At 38.5% G+C, this 17,238-nt stretch overlaps 1 protein-coding gene across 2 annotated transcripts; it reads left to right on the top strand.

The window, feature by feature from the left end:
• Positions 1 to 2,597: 2,597 nt before the first annotated feature.
• fam133b (family with sequence similarity 133 member B) lies at positions 2,598 to 17,219 on the top strand. Of its 2 annotated transcripts, none has more exons than XM_061254443.1 (11): positions 2,598 to 2,787; positions 8,461 to 8,558; positions 10,791 to 10,869; positions 11,135 to 11,227; positions 11,321 to 11,353; positions 11,720 to 11,788; positions 12,534 to 12,632; positions 14,324 to 14,377; positions 14,510 to 14,593; positions 14,857 to 14,943; positions 16,449 to 17,219. In XM_061254443.1, the coding sequence occupies exons 1-11, from the start codon at positions 2,764 to 2,766 to the stop codon at positions 16,581 to 16,583; spliced, it is 855 nt and encodes a 284-aa protein (XP_061110427.1). In that variant the 5' UTR covers positions 2,598 to 2,763; the 3' UTR covers positions 16,584 to 17,219. The 2 variants fall into 2 exon arrangements, with proteins under 2 accessions (XP_061110427.1, XP_061110428.1); XM_061254444.1 differs by having other exon boundaries at positions 14,857 to 14,928.
• Positions 17,220 to 17,238: the final 19 nt, after the last annotated feature.

Consider the following 17,238-nt stretch of genomic DNA (forward strand, 5'->3'; position numbering starts at 1 on the left):
AAAGCATAAGCAATCACAAGTCAAAATCAGACTGGGGGAGGCGTCTCGAACTGTCAAGGACATGGGCAAAGCGAAATATGCCTTTACAGCTGATTTCTCCGGGACTCTCGATGTTTTATGCCAGAAGTGTATCTATATACAAGTGACTTATAATCACTATATCCCATGTACGCTGCTTGTTATCAATTGGACTCTGTCATTTCCTAGACACGACAACAGAACTGGGGAAAGCAGCTTCATTACGCCGATCATAACTGGAACAGTGTAAAGAGCATGACGTACCTGAGCCTCAAAGTGTTTTTTTTATCTAAAGTTTGATCTTAAGGGGTGACTATAGCCTTCTTTTTTTTTTAACTCGACACAACTTACGCCGTGTAAATACATTTGTAGACTACATTTGGGGGGCACTCTTCACGGTAAAATATAATCTAAGGACCTTGCCGAATGAGCTGCGACCAAAACGAAGATAGCAATTTGCTTGAATGCACATCTGCCGGAATGTAAAAAGGTTGGGACTTCGCACTGTAATAATACATTTTATGACAACGTTATCAGAACGACCACTGTTCTAAATGCATTCGCTAACACGATATGATTATCGCAAAACCTGAAATACTATACTTGTTTTATGTACACTATCTTGGTCACATAAACATTTAGCTAGCTAAACAGTGTTGAGTTTTGTGTTGATTCCTATTCTACAGACAATGGTAGATTGATCAGATGCTCTGAATCCATCCTTGCATCAGGTCAGCGAATGTTGCTAATTAGCATGTAGATGTTGCCTATTGTGCTGTGGGTCTACATAAATGAACGTTTGGCAGAAAACTATGTTGTCCTTAATATGTCATTGAATGTAAAACAACCTAAATACGAGTGAAAAATTAAGTTGTGTGCTGCATTTGGATGTAGGAATAGGCAATATGCGAATCTTTCGGTGTTTGGATTTCCAGTGCACAATGCACAGTATGTATATGTAGGCTATATGGAATTTTGCTTACGGTGACATTGAATTTAGAATTGAATCTTGAATGCACATATTACGGACAGCTAACGTTAAGGTTATGCACGAGACATAGCTGTCTGTAGTACTACCTGCTGTTGTACTGAAGTTAATCAAGCTGGTTTTAGGCTGTTGTATTGCAGTAGCCCAATCCAAAATAAGACCAAATAAAGTGTCAAGAGGGTGGCTGCAGTACATAATTGAGCACCAGGAACAGTTCAGTTGGCCTAATCTATTATCGATAATGCTATATGCACTGTATGAACCACAAGCATATCAGGTAAATGTAAGCTCCACCACTATTTGTACAGTCACACAATAACACATATTTTGGCTTCATAGTCATGCCATAACAGTCTGTCATGACAAGTAACATCATACAGGAGAAATAAGTAGCTAAAACAGCGGAGGAAAAAAAACTTTGAGGGTCACTACATCAACCAATGGGTAGATAAAAATGTATTAACATTTTAAGTGAATCACGATACAGCTATATACAATCTCCACATCTCCACATAACTGAAAATGTCAATTTACATAGAAAAAGATTAATCTGCCCTGCCAACAATCTTCCCTGGACAATCCAATTCCTTTCAGACAAAGTTGAAATGTGTGGACAGAAATAGTCGGTCATTGTTCCTACCTAATTGAACAGAAATTAAACATCATGTGTGTATCCTATTTGTGTTCCAGGTCTCACATCCCCTACATTTTAATAGTATGACTAATATGCATTAGTTTTGTTATTATTCATTAGCTAGCAAACTCACAACACTAACGTTAAACTTGCTATTAACATGTACCTAGTTATTGCTAGCTAACAAACAACCGGTTTCATTCGCTTAAAGCAAGATTTAAAAAATCAAGTTAATTATTATATGTAATGAAGTGCATATATTTTTTTAATTACTTCGGTTGCCAGCGTCCTGTCCAAACCAAAAAGCCTGTTGGCGGAGAAACGAGTGATGTTCGAATGATTGCGAGTTGTGTATCAAGTACAGACGTGTTATATCTGAAGCCCCGCTTCAAGATTTGTATCGTTTTTTTTCTGAAAATCACATGACCGATGACAAACGAGGAAGCCAACCACTTTAACACGCGGGTTGTCGTCGTAGTCGTTTAGTTCCAAGAGTATCCCGTTACACGAGCACTTTTACTGCCCAGTTGAACCCACACAAATTGTCCCTCTTTATTTAAAACGTCCATGTTCCCCATTTTGTAGTCAACAGTCACTTAACATAATTGTATTATTGACCTATTTAAGTTGTTGAATCAGACATTATATATTATTTATCATATACATGAGTAGGGAATAATTACATCAGCAAACGTAGCCTACGATCACTGTATCATAAACTATCATAAAGTGATACCATGATATTCCTTATTGGTTACACCAATAGTAAGTACATCGTCATCACAGACGACTTTGGGGACATCGCCTCCTCCCATTCATTTTTGCTGTACCTTGCCCTCTTTCTCTCTGCTTATCCCTTTCATGGAACCTCGCCACGTTACAATATAGAAGTCATTTTTTCTGTTTAACAGTAGGTGGCGATAATGCTCCGATGGGGTAGTAATTCGACCATTTAAAAAAAAAAAAAAAGAGAGAAGAAGAAGAGGCAGTCCGTTCCTGAAGTGCTGTAGCTAGACAGTTAACCAGAAGAACCATAGCTTTGCAGGATTGACATGTAAACTAAATCCCTAGCTAACGTCACCTAGTTCATTGACACAAATGAAGTCAGGGTGAGATCTACAAAATGGGGAAAAGAGATAACAGAGTGGTAAGTACATACGTTAATGAAAATATTGCATTATATATATATATATATATATATATATATATAAAAATGAGTCATAATCTGCAAGTGAATTGATACTGACACGGCCAACGTTTTAGGTGATAAAACACAAACCCGTGCCAGGCATGAGCGCTAATATCCGCTTTAAAAGTAAGCTAACGTTAGCTCACATAGCATGGGCCTGCTTTTAAACACTATTAGAGAGCCAAGCCCATTTGCGTATATAGCTACGTTCCATATAGCTAACGCTAAAGTTGGCAGATTCCCCACAGAACTAGCTAGCTAGCTTGTTAGTCCAGCTTTAAGATGCCTAATAGCAAGCTAGCAGGCTAATTATCGTAGCTTTAACAACATGCTAACGTTACCTTAGTTTAGCATGTCAGATAATACAAAACGATTCATTTTCACGTGTCCGTGGATTTGGTGTAAATAGTATTTTACTTAGCCAACTAATTAAATAGCCAGTTATCTCATATACGTCGTACTTCTTTATTGTTAGCTAGCTAACAGGCTCTCCATGTTCTGAACAGTACAACTTCCATGACGAGTAACTCCAAACATATTTCCACAGCAGCTTTTGTTTTTGTGTGTGTGTAAAGGATACTTCCTTCTGTTTTCATCGAAACTTGGTACGAATCACATACGCGATCCATTTCACCATACAGTGACATTAATAGTGCTCCACTTTGGCATTGTGGTGGAAGCTGTTGCTAACGAGAGACGACAAACTGGAAAGGCTTTTCGGACCATCGTGAGCCAACACTGGGATGTTGTGCAGCTATTTGTAGTTAATAATTATTGGTGCAATTCACATCAATCTAAGTGTTTCTAATGTCTGTGATAGTCAATAAGCAGCCATAATCATAAACTCAGGTGAAAAACTACCATGGCCACTTCCATTTTCTTCTTCCTTCCATTTTCTTGCCGTGAAAAGTCCCAACCTGTTTACATTCCGACAGATGAATATGCAAGTGAATTGCTCTTCGTTTTGGTCGCAGCTCATTCCACACCCGCGGATTATTTTTATTATGAAGAGTGTCTGTCCCGCAAAAGAAGCCTACAAACGTTTACACGGCGGAAGGTTTTTTGGGGAAAAAACTATAGTCGCCTCTTTAGATCAAACTTTAGATTTTTTTTTAAAAACACGTTGAGGCTCAGGCATTTCATGTTCCCGCTGTGCTAAAATCCTTCTTACCGTGCAGATTGCCCTACCCATAGCCTACACACAAGCTATTGTTTCCGAAATTGTGGATTTACAGCAAGAGTGACATTATCGGTACACGCGCTGTTTATTTACAAGGCACGATTAAACAACCTTCTGATGTTTTTCAGGCTAACGTTTTAGATCAGGCGGGTTTAGGCAGGTACATTAAAAAAAAAAGAGATTGTAAGGAGGGGGCAAACAATGTTTTACTTGCACAAGTCATTTTTTTTATTTTTATACTCTGTGCAATACAAAAAATAAACATGTACACAAAATAAAAAAGAAATAAACTGAATGCTGTACATTTGCATAACTTTTTACAACTGCATGATTGCTTGAACTCGTGTGCGAGTCCAATGCATCACGCCTGTAGTTTGTACAGGGGACCTCTACGAGTGGCCTTTGTGATGGGCCACATTTAACTCTCTGCTTGTGCGTCCTGCATATTCTGCAAAACACCCCTGAGAATAACACAATGACTTAACATTTTAAAAAAGCTTATACGGCATATTACAAAACATAAATATAAAATGCTATTCACGTTATAATAGTAATTGTAATTGGTTGTAATTTGCCTACTCTAACTAGCCGCTAGTCTACTGATAAATGTCGAGAAACAGACGTGCAAAAGTCATGGTTTCGCAATAGCACGATAGAACAATTATCTTATTAACTAGAAAGGGAGCGACATGGTTCAGGCAGTAAGAGCAGTCGTCTGGCAGTCGGAGGGTTTCCGGTTCGATCCCCCGCCCGAAGTGTGTCGAAGTGTCCCTGAGCAAGACACCTAACCCCCTGACGAGCTGGTGCCTTGCATGGTAGCCAATCGCCGTGTGTGTGTGTGTGTGTGTGTGTGTGTGTGTGTGTGTGTGTGTGTGTGTGTGTGTGTGTGTGTGTGTGTGTGTGTGTGTGTGTGTGTGTGAAGCATCAATTGTACAGCGCTTTGGATAAAGGCGCTATATAAATTCCAACCATTTAACCATTTAGAAAAATATGAGTATTTCACTCTCACCTCGAAGTTGGTCCCATTTCACCACGATTGAATGACAAACTACGCAATATAATTTTCAACCAGCAAATTTCTCTATTAAGCGTCACCTTGCGAAGCAGTCGGATTTTTTACATTTATTTATTTTTAATCGATTTTCATTTTTTAATCCAACGTTACTTAAGGCGGGGCAGTTTTTTTTTTGTTCTGCCGGCCCACCTAAACTATAAGCCACTGTGGGAAACACTGCTACTCACTCTCAGGGTCATGCTGTATTACTTCAGATCAGTCTTATGAGTACAGAACTGGGGAAGCAGCTTCATTATGCTGGTCATAACTGGAACCGTGTACAGGATGCCTCAACTGGATCACCGAAATAATGTGGAGGGTACTTTTGCTGGTTCAATCCTGCTTTTTTGTTTTTGTTTTTTTTTCTTCTTTTTTTTTGGTGGATGTGTCTGCAACCGTTTTAAAAAAAGACCAACATGTGAGACCTTAACCTTTCATTTGCTACCGGTTAGAATATTCTAGAAAAGCCATATTGTGTCATGTTGTGCACTTATTTCTAGGAATTTCCGGATATAACTGCAACTGCCACTGTATATACTTAGTCAGGTGGCCTGCTCTTAGCGATATGATGATAGCACGTATAGAAAATGCTATATGCTATTCCCGATAACGGTGTCTCTTAGCGCTTTACGAAGACTCTCTAAGGTATACCTTACTAAAGTTGTTTACTTTTCTACGTATGTTCCCCGAACTATCACTTAGGCGGTTGCTTAAGGGATAGCTTCTACGTGCGACGTTACTAGGCCGACTCTAAGATCGATTATGCACTCCATGCAGTGACTGTTTGACTGCGTTATGAGAGAAAGTAGTGTTATTTATGAATGAAACGCTGCAGGAAAATATTGCATTTATCACGACTGGTCGGAAAGTATTCATAGAATTAAAAACTTGCAAACTAAATTATCCAACCGTTTATATAATTTTCGCCAAATTGTATATACGGTTAGTGATACGGTTTGTGGCTACGCCATCTAGCAATACGAATTATTAGGCATGTTTTGTCGTGTTTCATTTACATTATTTTAATATCTTTGTCGTAGTGCCTTGAATGACTTTGCAATCAGGGTTGATTTGGCAGAAGCACCATCACATTACTGGTGAAATTCATTATTTTCTGTAATTAGCTGACGTTTTCAATAAAAACGCACCAACACGTTTTTTATTTATTTATCATTTAGCATAAGATATGGCGGGGGACAAAAACAAAGAAATAAGCGGTCCCACACCTTCACAGCAAACGAAATGGAGATATTGTTAGACGTGGCGCTGAATAAAGAAACATTATTTTCCAGTTTTAGGATTACGGTGTCCAACTAGACCAAGAAAAAACTATGGTTAAACATCGCTCCAACACACAGAGAAATCGTCAGTTTATGAATATGATTTAAAAGGCAATTAGGCAAATTGTTCAATAACGTGCTCAATGCAACCTTCGTAAATTACAATTTTATTATTTGCATGAAAACAGTGCCAGTAATGTGGTATTTTATATTTAATATTATTAGCCAACTACGACTGTAGAATTATTAGTGTACATATTGCTTAACAGATTGAGATGTAACTAAGAGCAACAGCTGATTTCAGAGGCTGGCGGTCGTAACAGTGGTGGCCACTAGCGGTGTTAGCTGACAACATCGCTAAGGTGGTCCAGACCAACCTTACGAGAGTACGACGTACAGAAGGCATACTTAGCAAAGAACGTTTCGGGAAACACTATGAAACGTTAAGGTAGAGCTTAAGGTTCAACATACGAACGACGTAGCGTTAAGAAGGCTTCGGGAAACGCACCCCAGACCTTTTTATATTCTTTTCCGGTGTGATGACTAAACAGGCCCATCGCAATTCTTCGTTCATAACGGTGGCTCTATTATCGGTGGCTCGTGTACTATCGCTGGTTTGATCCCACCTTGACACTTAATGAACGTTTCACATGTAGCCTACGGTTTATCTTTTTGCAAGGGATTCATTTTCTGATATGATTTAAACGCTCCCCGCTACAATGGAATTCTTTTCAGCAGGTTCATTTTTCCCATTTATGTGTTTGATTCATGCTGTAACAGGTTATAGCCTAGCATTTCCCCCCCAAACTTACATTTTAAACCTACCAGACACGATATCAGAAAGCATCATACTTTATTTCATATGGGCTCCCTATATGTATTTTAACATGTTGGGCAGAGGTAATGACAGCATAAGCACATCTTTGAAGTAGCCCTACATCTTTCTCACTGGTGTATAACAATCTGTCAGTCATAAATGGTCAGATAGAATGTAACTCAGTCATTGTCTAGGAAACATTTAGCAATTTGTTCACATTATTTATTTGAACCTTCATTAAGACCAAGTGAGTAATTCTCTGTACCAGCAGTGCAATGGGATACATACATTATTTCCGTATAAAATGCATAGAAAGAAGAATCACAATCACACAATGACGAGATAAAGATAACACAAAGTGGATAATTACAGAAAGAAAAACTGAAAACATTACAAGAAACAAGAGTACGTATCTGGTAAGACCTCGTTTAAAATTATTCTCGAACCCTTCAGATTATTTTGTGATCCAGTTTTTTACACAGCTCCAGTTATGAGCAGCATAATGAAGCTGCTTTCCCCAGTTCTGTATTCATAAGACTGATCTGAAGTAATGTAGCATGACCCTGAGAGTGAGTAGGCTAAGCTAACTGATCTAAGACATTAGAGTGAACATAAAAAGTTTGTTTAATAGTGCCCGGTACATCAACAGTGTGGACCAATAATGTCACTCTTTACATATATAAATTTATAAATCCACAATTTTGGAGACAATAGCTTGTGTGTAGGCTACAGGTAGGACACTGCATGGTAAGAAGGAATTTTAGGACAGCTTGAGCATGAAGTGCCTGAGCCTTAAAGTGTTTTTATCTAAAGTTTGATCTAAATGGGTGACTATAGTCTTATTTCTTTTAAAAACTATATTCCTCAATACAATTTCTGCTGTGTAAACTACAACACAGCAGAAATTGTAGGTCAGCCACTCTGCATGAATGTACTGCGACCAAAACGAAGATAGCGATTCGCTTGCATGCACATCTGCCCGAATGTAAACAGGTTGGGACTTTTCTCTGAGAAGAAAATGTATGACAACGTAACCTGTTTGTTGTAAACAACCTCTTTCTCTCAGCCATTGGAAATATGGCTGATGTTCATTTGTTAATTATTCAAAGTTACTTTTTTATGGTAGCTAGCTAGCTGTAGGTTAGCTATACGTTAATGTAAACTACATTGCACATGGCTAGGTAACTAACTTAGTTCATCAGAATTAACTAGCTCTCTATATAACTATTTACATCTAGTCTAATGTTTAGAACAATATGTGTTTAAGTTGTGAGATTATTATTGTATGTTTGTATTACAGGCTTATGTGAACCCAATAGCTGCTGCCCGAGCACGGGGACCGGCACCATCTTCAGGGCCCACAATACAGGACTACTTGAGTAGACCTAGGCCCACATGGTACGTTAGCAAAGTGTACCAGTACCAATCTGCTCTCGCAAGTTGCCTTAAATTGTTCTTCAGCTAAACACTGTTGTGCTATTTTTGCATATATTTTGGCACAACCTGGCATGCAGGCTCTGTAGTTTAGTGAAATACTGCACTTGTGCTTCCTTTTTGAAGCAGTTCATTCGAGTCAATTACTCAAACCTATAATTCTTAGTTCTGAGTCGAAATGACAACTGACAGTTGCTGAATGCAGGTTTTATTCATGTGACCAGTCAAAGCTGATAAACCTTAGTTTTAGAGTTGCAGCAGAGTAGTGTTTGTGGTGTTTGTGCCACACATGGCCGTGAATCTGTTTTCTGAAATGCTGATTTATCTTGTTTCACATTCCCTTGCATATACAGTGACCACCATAATTAATTGGACAGTGACACATTTTTTGATATTTTGGTACTGTACTCTAGCACTTTGAGTTTGAAAGGATACAATGAAAATTATGTTGAAGTGCCAACTCTCAGCTTTAATTTGAGGGTATTTTTTCAACAGAAACAGTGGGGGTTTTCAAGAGCAGGCTTGGAAATTCAAACTTTGCTGGGCTGAATGGCTGCTCCCACCATTACTTTATGTTAGTAATGGTGAAATTGTTGAATTTGTTGAAAGTTGAAATTGTACTTCCCTCTAGGGTCTTTCAGCGAACTTATCCCTGGTTATGGGTATGCACTTTGTTGTACGTCGCTCTGGATAAGAGCGTCTGCCAAATGCCAATAATGTAATGTAATGTAATGTTATGTTATGTTAACCATTTACAAATGACAGCACCTTTTGTACATGGTCCCACCATTTTAAGCTACTACATGTATTTGTTCAGTTGGCTTCACAGATGTTTCCCTAGGCAAGTGTGTTTATTTCTCTTGTTAATGAATGCAGAAGAAAGCTGTTGATGTCTTATCTTGATTCTAGACGATTCTAGAATTAAGGCAGTGTTAATGCAAGTGAAGATGCCAATCATCAGGCTCAGAAATTAAAATCAATCAATTTGGTTCATTATTAACAAGAACAAAACAACTGGTGACTTTAAGTGTGTCAAAAGACCCGGTAGACTGAGGAAGTGGATGACCAGAGAATACTCTCTATGGTGAAGAAAACCCCCCTATCAACGGTCAAACAAATCAAAAACACTCCTGGATGCAGGTGTAGATGTGTCAAAGTCTACCATATGTAGAAGACTACACCAGCAGGTCTACAGAGGCTATACTACGAAATGCCAACCACCGCTAAGCCTGAAAAACAGAAAGACAACCTTGCTAAAAAGCATCTAAAAGAGCCCCAAGAATTCTGGAAGTCTTGTGGACAGATGACGAATATTGACAAGTACCATGTGCAAGCTCACTTGTCTTCATTGATGATGTGACTGCGGACAGAAGTAGAACAATGAATTCTAAAGTCTACAGAAATTACATTACATTAATGGCATTTGGCAGACACTCTTATTCAGAGTGACGTACAGTTGAGTAGACTAAGCAGGAGACAATCCTCCCCTGGAGCAATGCAGGGTTAAGGGCCTTGCTCAAGGGCCCAACGGCTGTGCGGATCTTATTGTGGCTACACCGGGATTCGAACCACCAATCTTGCGGATCCCAGTCATTTACCTTAACCACTACGCTACAGGCCACCATGTTCTATCTGCTCAAATACAACCAAATGCCTCCAAACATATTGAACTTATTATCATGAAACAGACAATGCCCCAAAACATACTGCTAGAGCAAGGGGTTTTTGATAGCCAAAAATAAAATCCTTGACTGGCCTTGTCAATCACCGAATCTGAACATGCATTTTACATGCTGAAGAGGAGCCTGAAGGCAAAAAGTCCCCAAAATGAGCAGGAACTGAATTTGGCTTTAGAATTCAAGCAATCATTGCATGCAAAGGATATGCAACCAACCCCCCCCCCCCCCCCAAAAAAAGGGTTCAATAATGAAAATCCACTCAAATTGAAGCTGACAGTCTGCACTTCAACCTCAACCTCAACGTCATTGTATCCGTTAACTCAAAAGTGCTTGAGTACAGATCCAAAATAACAAAAAATGTCACTGTCCAATGACTTATGGTTCTCACTGTATATTGTCTTCTCAAGAGAGAGGCCAAGTTTCTCTTTCATCAATGCATTCCAGAGTAGCTGTGCAAGTTAAAACATTACTATTTTTGAGGGCATTTCAATTAAATGTGGTACCACTCCTTTTTCAGGGAAGAAGTGAAGGAGCAACTGGAGAAGAAGAAGAAGGGTTCAAGAGCACTGGCAGAATTTGAAGAAAAAATGAATGAGGTATTGCATTATTGATTCAATTTTACATCCCTAAATCATCAACTCTACCAGACATTTTTATGAGAAATCATTAGTTCATTAGAATTGGTAGTAATATTCACATATTTGTTAAATCATTTAGGTGTTGTAACTCACAACCACATGACATAATATTTTTAGTGCATGTTAATATTTTTAGGATAATGTTTGATTTTAGAGTGTGCAAATTGCTTATATTTATTTGTGGAATCGTTTTCAATTCTCAATTTTGTGTCCATATTTGTAGAAATGGAAAAAGGAGTTGGAGAAAAACAGAGAGAGATTACTAGGTGGAAGTGAAAGTAAAAAGGATAAAGAAAAGGAAAAAGAAAAGAAAGAGGTCAGTCGCAATTGCCCTGAAAAGAAGTTACCATTATTTTACTTCAGCTACATCCACATTTATCTGTCACTTGACTGTTCTTTTTGTCCTTAGAAAAAACGGAAAGAGAAGAAGAAGTCCAGCAGGGTGAGAAAAGATGATCAGCATATAATAATGGCTAAAAGTGCTCCAATGTGCTGTGATGTATCACTCTTTAAATTGCTCTAGCTTATCGTTTGTTTGGTTATTTGGGTAAATTAGCTAAAGTTTTATGTACTGCATTGTAGGCTTATCATAGCATTTTATTCCCTTATCAAGCATTAAGCAAATGTTTGTGGTTATTTTACAGTTATGTCCATTGTGACATTTTAAATGTTCCATGATGTGTTTTTTTTTTTTTTTTTTCTGTCATCTACATTTTTAAAGAAATGTTCTCAATATTTATTTATATATTGATTATGTCTTAAATGACAGAAAATCTAATGAGCTCTGCTTTCATTGTGTCTGGTCAAGCATTCCTCGTCTTCCTCCTCTTCATCAAGTTCTGATTCTTCTAGCAGCTCCTCTGATTCTGATAATGAGGTAAGTATGTCTCGAGGGCTACAGGCATAGAGGTTGCAAATATGTATCCATATTCATAGTACCTGGCCTCATAATCTGCCATGAAGTCTATACACATCTATCTGCTATAAGTATTTGGACAGTGGCACAATATTATTATTTTTTGACTCTACTCCAGCCCATTGGATTTGGAAATAAACAATGAATAAGAGGTTAAAATACAGACTGTCTGATTACTTTTGGTCCTCTGAAATGGGGGTGACTCTGTACAAAATCAGATGTAATTCCTACTCCGATTATTATATGTATGTAAATGCCCTCAAGTGAAAGGTGACAGTATGCACTTTAACCTCCATATTTGTTTAATTTGAAATCTAATGCTCTGGAGTACATCTTCAAAAGAACAGAAATTGTACAACTGTCCAAATACTTATAGACTGCACTGTATCTTTCTGTTTGCTTCTATATACTTAAGTATTCATTCATGCATTGTTTGCTGTACTTTTTTATTTGATGCCCAGCTATGAAGGTAAACAGTTCAATTTCAGTCTAGGTCTCTTTCAGTGAAACTTCAAGGGTTCTGAATTTCTGTATGTTTACACTAGGACTCAGAACTGTACTGTCCTCTCAGGTCTACTTTTGCACTTGTTCTTGTGATTGATTTGCACTTTGTTGTACGTCGCTCTGGATAAGAGCGTCTGCTAAATACCACGTAATGTAATGTCATGTAATGTTTTTTAATTTTAATTTTAATTTTTTTAAATAGGATGAAAAGAAGAGCATTAAAAAGAAGCGGAAAAGGAAGCATTCTTCTGTCCGGAAAGCATCCGAGGGCTCCCTCTCAGAATCCGAGTCAGATAATAAGGTACCCGCTCCCACTATGATCACAGCCATGTATTTGTTCAATTAGCTGCTAATCCAAGATTGTCCTTTTTTATGGTGTAAAAAATATATAAGTACAAGAACTTTGGTCGAATGCCCTTCTGTGCACAAAATTACACCCACGTTTACATTTGTTGTATGCATCTAGTTTAATACCTGTAAGTAATGCTTTTTTTCTTTTTTTTTCTTTTTTTTTTCTTCTTGGTATTGATTGTAACCCTAAGTTATTGCATATACAGGTGCATCTCAAAAAATGTGAATATTGTGGAAAAGTAAAAAAGTTAAACTTTCATATTCTAGATTCATTGCACATAAAGTGAAATATTTCAAGCCTTTGTTGTTTTAATCTTGATGATTACGGCTTACAGCTCATGAAAATCTAAAATCAGGTATCTCAAAATATTAGAATATTACATAAGACCAATCAAAAATAAAAAAATACTTGGTCCGGGCTCCTTTTGCACAAATTACTATATAAATACAGCGTGGCATGGAGGCAGTCAGCCTGTGGCACTGCTGAGGTGTTATGGAAGCCCAAGTTGCTTTGATAGTGCCCTTCAGCTCGTCTGTATTGTTGGGTCTGGTGTCATCAGATTCTCTATGGGGTTCTGGTCAGGCGAGTTGGCTGGCCAATCAATGACAGTAATACTATGGTCAGCAAACCAGTTACTAGTAGTTTTGGCACTGTGGGCAGGTGCAAAGTCCTGCTGGAAAAGGAAATCAGCATCTCTGTCAGCAGACAGAAGCATGAAGTACTCTAAAATCTCCTGGTAGACAGCTGTGTTGACTCTGGACTTGGTAAAACACAGTGGACCAACACCAGCAGATGACATAGCACCCCAAATCATCACTGACTATGGAAACTTAACACTGGACCTCAAGCAAATTGGATTCTGTGCCTCTCCATTCTTCCCCCAGACTCTGGGACCTTGATTTCCAAATGAAATGCAAAATTTACTTCTGTCTGAAAATAGGACTTTGGACCACTAAGCAACAGGCTAGTTCTTTTCCTTCTTAGCCCAGGGAAGACACTTCTGATGTTGTCTCTGGTTCAGGAGTGACACTAGGAATGCGACACTTAGCCCATTTCCTGTACACGTCTGTTCGTGGTGGCTCTTGATGCACTGACTCCAGCCTCAGTCCTCTCCTTGTGAAGCTCCCCCAAGTTCTTGAATCGACTTTGCTTGACAGGTCATCCCTGTAGCTTCTGCTCTGTTTCCTACCATACTTTTCCCTTCCAGTCAACTTTCCATTAATATGCTTTGATACAGCACTCTGCGAACCCTTTCAGCAAAGACCTTGTGTGGCTTACCCTCCTTGTGGAGGGTGTCAATGAGTGTCTTCTGGACAACTGCCAAGTCAGCAGTCTTCCCCATGATTGCCCGACCAAGTATTGAGTGCATAAATTAATTTGTATTATAAATCCTTTTCTGATTGGTCTTATGTAATATTAAAATATTTTGGAATACTGGATTCATAAGCTGTAAACTGTAATCATCAAGATTAAAATGAAAAAAGGCTTGAAATATTTAACTTTGTATAATGAATCTAGAATATATGAAAGTTTCACTTTTAAAATTAAATTACGGAAAGAAATGAAGTTTTCCATGATATTCAAATTTTTTGAGATGCACCTGTATGTACCTGCCTGCTATCTTGTTTAATCCTCTCTAGGAGTCTTCCAAAAAGAAAAAGAAGAAACTCAGGGAGGACCAGGAGAAAGAGAAGGTAATTGTCCCTCGCAATATCAAAGTCGATGACCTTTCTCTTTTTTCTCATTTTTCCTATCTGTAGTACATTAGCTGTTTAATTGTGTGGTTGTGCCATATGTTCATGGATGGGAATGTGTTTATCTAACAGGATTGCAGCCGGAAGAAGAAAAAGACTGAGCGTGCCCACAAAGGCTCTTCTGAGTCCAGTGGTGACTCAGAAATGGACGGAGATGTAAGTAATCCGGATCGCCTCTCACCAAATCTTTACTTTTAATATTCTCTCTGATCATTATTACACTTCGGATTTTGGAACTTTACCAAATTTGATTACTGTAAACCTTATTATTCCAACTATGTTGTTTGTTTTTTAAATTCTTCTATTATACTTTTAAAATTATAAACCTTTAAAAAAATCCCTGCAAAATTACTGTGACAAATTTCCCCCTGTAGAATAATTGATTTCACACATCACAGCACCTTTGAATTTTTACATAGGTGGAGTCAAAGAAGAAGAAGAGACACTGTGAAGAGAAGGAGAAAAATACAGCCATCACAGTGAAAATAATGGCACGTAATTTGAGGGTTTGTTCTTTGACACTTCTAGGTGCCTTTTATGTATGTACTGTGCAGTCCAAGTATTTGGACAGTCACACCTTTTTTTTTTTTTTGTTCTACTCATTGTGCACGTAGGATTTGAGGGGAATTGCTGCCCTTTTTTTATACATAGTACTGCTACTTCAGGGCACCACAATGTTTGGGACCGATGGTTCGCATGTGTTTCTGATGAGTCAGGTGTGTTTATTTGCTTCCTTGGTTCTTTGCAGGTGTAAGAGTTTTCAGGATCTTGATTCTAGACTTTTGATTGCCTTTGAAGTCTCTTACTGCCATTTGTCAAAATGAGGACCAGTGTTGTGCCAAAGAAAGTCATGGAAGCCATTATGAGGCTGGGAAATGGGGGGGGCTTTAAGCTTACCAAAAACTTGCTGTTTGGAACATCATTAGGAGAGCACTTTCTCCTCATACTCGTTTTTGGTGGGAATATGTCTTCGGTTATACTCTTATGCAGTTGCCATTTTTGCAATAAAGGCTTACCCAGAGGCTTACCCATTGTTGATTATGATTTGAAATCCTGGCAGCATAGAGTGGCATCTAAACTGCTTATTAGTTTCTAAATTACCCTGTACAGTTTGGTAAATTGGGCTGTCAGTTGAGAAACGCTAGCTTAGTGTTACATTTACCAAATACACAAATGAAGGTGCTTTGTGAAATTCCGTGGTTACTGGAAAACATAATTTGGCAGGGATAGAAGATTGAGATTGAAAATTATTCAGTAAATCACAGGCTGGGCTTTATTCTGAATCTGTCATTTACTTGATATGACCTGGATTCGCAAGTCATAAAACAGGACAGGCCTTGCCAAACCTCTGTTGGGTGGACATAAGTTGGTCACATAAGTTCCCCTGACCTAAATCCAATTGAGCACCTATGGGACGTTATGTATCGGTGCATCCGACGCCGCCAAGTACCGCCACAGACTGTCCAGGAGCTCGCTGATGTTCTGATCCAGGTCTGGGAGGAGATCCCCCAGGACACCATCCGCCAACTCATCAGGGGCATGCCCAGACGTTTTCGGGAGTGCGTACTGGCACGCGGGGGCCATACACACTACTGAGTCACATTATAAGTTGGCGTGATAAGTCATGCAAGTTGCATGAGCTTGTGATTTCAATTTTTTACTTTGATTTTCGGTGTGATTTTGACTCCGGCCCTCAATGGGTTGATGATTTTGGTTTCCTTTGACCCTTGTTATGTCAACAAATGAACAAACAACAAACAAAACCGTTGTTTGTTCTCAGCAAATTATACAATGTACATCAGTAAAGATTTTCAACTTGAATAAATCGTTCATTAAGAGCTTAAGTGTTCCCTTCATTTTTTTTTGTAGTGTAGAAAGTATACTTCAGCTGCAACGCTTCCTGCATAGCAATGATATAGGGGCATAGCCAAACTGCACTTCTCCAGAATGTCTTCTCCAAACAGAAAAAAGGGGAAGTGAAATCTTTTTAAAAATGCATTTTCTTTTCCAGGAAAAGTCAAAGAAGAAGAGAAAGAAGAAACACAAGAAGCATGGCAGGAAGAAGAAGAAGGCCTCAGGCCCTGGGTCCGAGCTGGAGAAACGCCCGACGGCACAAATGGCGGAGACAGGAGGGCAAGCTGTTTAGGGAGGACATTAAACAATACTACCAAAAAACTACAGCATCGTCAACGTGTGCATGACGGAAGACTTCCTGGCGAGTGAGAAGCTTGCCCCCCCAGGGTCTTATCATAGGGATATTCACGTTACACTTATTTTGAACTTTGCTATTTTTTAGAGGAACATTTTCAGTCCAAATAAAGGTTGTGTTATGATTGTCTAGAGTGGCTTGTCTGAATGATCTGGTGTCGATTTGAAAAGCAGCATCGCTCTTTTCTCCATACAAAAGACCTACAGTAAATACTGCAGCAGGGAACAGGTTTTTCTCGTCAAGGGGACACCTTTTCTCATCAAAAATTGTTAGTGATTGCCTTCACTCCAACTCGTCTTTCACAGCTGTTATGTCTACAATTTATTTACCATTTTTTCAGTTGTAATTTTAGAGTAAAATAATTTTGTGATTTACTTATGCTTGTCTGTATTTTACATGTACCTCCATTGGGACTGTTACCAGCCTCATATTGAAGTTGGGATTACAAAACTTGATTAGTTTTAGTTGGCAGGGACATGTTTGGTCCTTTTAGATTGAAAAATAAAATGTGCATACTATGGTGAATAATTACATTTGCAAGTTTGTCATTCAATAAAATGTTATTGAAGCACGTTCCAGTTTAAATATGGTA

The sequence above is a fragment of the Conger conger genome, chromosome 9, assembly GCF_963514075.1.
Source record: "Conger conger chromosome 9, fConCon1.1, whole genome shotgun sequence".
Lineage (NCBI taxonomy): Eukaryota > Metazoa > Chordata > Actinopteri > Anguilliformes > Congridae > Conger > Conger conger.

Bases quoted from the DNA above. Each gene is read 5' to 3' on its own strand.
- fam133b (XM_061254443.1), top strand. From the start codon at position 2,764: ATGGGGAAAAGAGATAACAGAGTG. The intron at 10,870-11,134 runs GTATTGCATTAT...CCATATTTGTAG, and splicing joins TTGAAGAAAAAATGAATGAG to AAATGGAAAAAGGAGTTGGA. The intron at 11,789-12,533 runs GTAAGTATGTCT...TTTTTTAAATAG, and splicing joins CCTCTGATTCTGATAATGAG to GATGAAAAGAAGAGCATTAA.